The sequence below is a fragment of the Asparagus officinalis genome, chromosome 3, assembly GCF_001876935.1.
Source record: "Asparagus officinalis chromosome 3, Aspof.V1, whole genome shotgun sequence".
Lineage (NCBI taxonomy): Eukaryota > Viridiplantae > Streptophyta > Magnoliopsida > Asparagales > Asparagaceae > Asparagus > Asparagus officinalis.
This window is the reverse complement of record NC_033796.1, coordinates 19,051,807-19,054,109: the sequence shown is the minus strand read 5'-3', so window position 1 is coordinate 19,054,109 and position 2,303 is coordinate 19,051,807. Positions and strand designations below refer to the sequence as shown.

At 46.2% G+C, this 2,303-nt stretch overlaps 2 protein-coding genes across 2 annotated transcripts in view; one reads left to right on the top strand and one right to left on the bottom strand.

Moving 5' to 3' along the window:
- The window catches only part of LOC109834716 (lysine-specific demethylase JMJ25-like), a 22,011-nt gene that overhangs the window by 10,822 nt on the left and 8,886 nt on the right, over positions 1 to 2,303 (top strand). The gene's annotated exons all lie outside the window — the stretch shown is intronic.
- Positions 7 to 1,263, bottom strand: LOC109833253 (uncharacterized GPI-anchored protein At4g28100-like). Its single transcript, XM_020400857.1, is given in 3 exon segments — positions 7 to 342; positions 345 to 421; positions 1,113 to 1,263. Coding segments are annotated over 3 exon segments (465 nt in total). The 5' UTR covers positions 1,222 to 1,263; the 3' UTR covers positions 7 to 63.

Below are 2,303 nucleotides of genomic sequence, written 5' to 3'. Positions count from 1 at the left end.
TCCTGAACTAAATCATTTACACCCACCACAATCCAAAATGACAAAAACACCCTCCTCGCCTTCTCACGCCACCACATCCACTACCGTCCCCCCAAAACACAGGAACAAAGCCACCACCACATGGACGTAATAAACCCAAAGCCCAAGGGCAAAATCGGAAGAAGCCACCGCCGACGACGACGACTCCGTCTTCTGAATCACTAGCGAGTCCACAGCCAACGGCATTTTCTCCTGGTCCGGGCTGCACTTGTACGGTTGGGTAGGCGGGTGGCTACTGTAGAGTACGGCGCGTAGAACAGCGGACACCGTAGGAATGTAGAGCGTCTTGTTCTTGGCGAGGAGGGCCACGTCAACCCCATGAGCTGCAGTCTCGGTGAACATCTTGGTCGCTCGATCGTGGTGCTCTCCGTATTGATGATGGCTTGCCAGCCCTGAGCTGGGAATTCGCATGGAATTTAGTTTTTTAGTCTAGGCGGTAATTTCGACAAGCTAAACTTATCAACAAAGACTAGCGGTGTAAGACTGTGTAGGAATTTATTGCTTTATTTCTCACGCTAAACTGTGTAGGGAGTTTATTGCTTTATTCTTCACAGCATTTAATTTTGAGAATATACCATAGTTATTGCTAACGGTAATGTGTAGGGTATTTTATTTATTTTTTTCATAGGAAAATAAATAAAATTTGAAATGGCAATTGTATATATTTTTGATAAATGGAAAGATACAGTTCTTTTAAGAAATTAATGGGGAAAATGCAGCAATTGTTTCTACTGTGGCACGATAAATAAATGTCTGTTATAAGAAATGGGTATTAAGTAACATTTGATCTTCAGAAAGATAAAGGGTTATTGATGAGCAAATATCATTAAATCAGACAAAAGAAACAACTCATAACTGAAAATTACAAATTAAAAAAAAAAGAACAAAGAGAAAGGAACAAATTGAGGCGTAAAGTATCACTGAAATAAACAAATATCATTCCAGATCTAATTCATCACTCACCCGTGATATTTTATTTGAAGAAAAAAACGCATTTTTTTTTTAATTTAGAAGAAGAAAATAAAGGGAGTTGGGGGATGTAAAAAAATTACGAAAATGACACTGATAGGAACAGCCACTTACCTTCTCAAGCGACTGCAGGCAGCGCGTACACCCAGCGTACGAAGAATTCCTACAATCCTTCTCCAAGTCCTTCACCACCGGCAACGGCGTGGCCAGCATAACATTCTTCTTATTCTCACCCGCTTTCCACTAAACATTCAGCTTATTGCGCACCGCAGCGGCGCCGCGCCGGCCGCGCCTGCCGCCGGTAACATTAAACACTCCCTAGAACAACTCAAGAGACCCAAGCTGATGAAGCCTAATCCCGACAAAAAGCCACAAACAATATCGACAAGTCGCGTTGCCTCGGCAGCCTCACATTCCTCTTCTCAAGGCGAAAGTCGTGGAAGCGAGTCGGAGACGCACTTACTGAGAGTCGTCAGGCGGATGAGAGGGAGGTCGTCGGAGGAGGCGGTGAGGATAGCCGCCGGGGAGGCGAGGGGAGGCAGGGAGAGGCGGAGCGTGGTTGGCGGCGAAGAAGGCCAGGCGGCGAGGACGTGAGCAGCAAGCGGTGTTGCGTCGGAGGGAGGAGCAGGCGGAGGAGACGCCCGGCGAAGAGCTCGGAGGAGAGGTCGAGGGGGCGGTGAGGTTTACCGGTCGAAGAGGGGGATTGGATGGTGGGAATGAGGGGATGCCGGGGGTCGTTGTGAGGTGGTGAGGTTACCGGGGTGAGGAGAGGGTTTGTTGGTCGGAGTAGAGAGAGAGGGAGGGTGGGATGAGAGGAGGAGCGTGATGATGGCGGTATCATTTTGCAGAGGGAGAGGGGAGACAGATCAGCGAAATAGTCGAGAGGGACACATAGAGATAAAAGATGGCTTTTATTGAGGCTCTCATAAGAGTGGAAAAGGGGTGGGCGCCGGGTGGGGCGGGTGGGTTGAAGGGGGATGAAAGAAAGTTAAGGAGATGGATAGAGTTTGGGAGGAAGGCCTGTTTAAAGTGAGAGGGGGTGTAATAAAATAGGGTTCTTCTTTTGTTTTAATAATCCCCAAATCTTTAATGTTTTGATATTGGGGCCTATTTGGTTAAAAAAAATTAGGTGGAAAACACATGGAAGACTACTGACATGGTTTCTGGCTGTTTGGTTCACAAGAAAGCAATTGAGAAAACTTTTCATAAATGTAACTGTTAATGTATGGAATCACACAGTCGAATAAAAGTAGTAGATTAAGTTGACAAAGGTCTTCTAATTCTCCGAACATTTA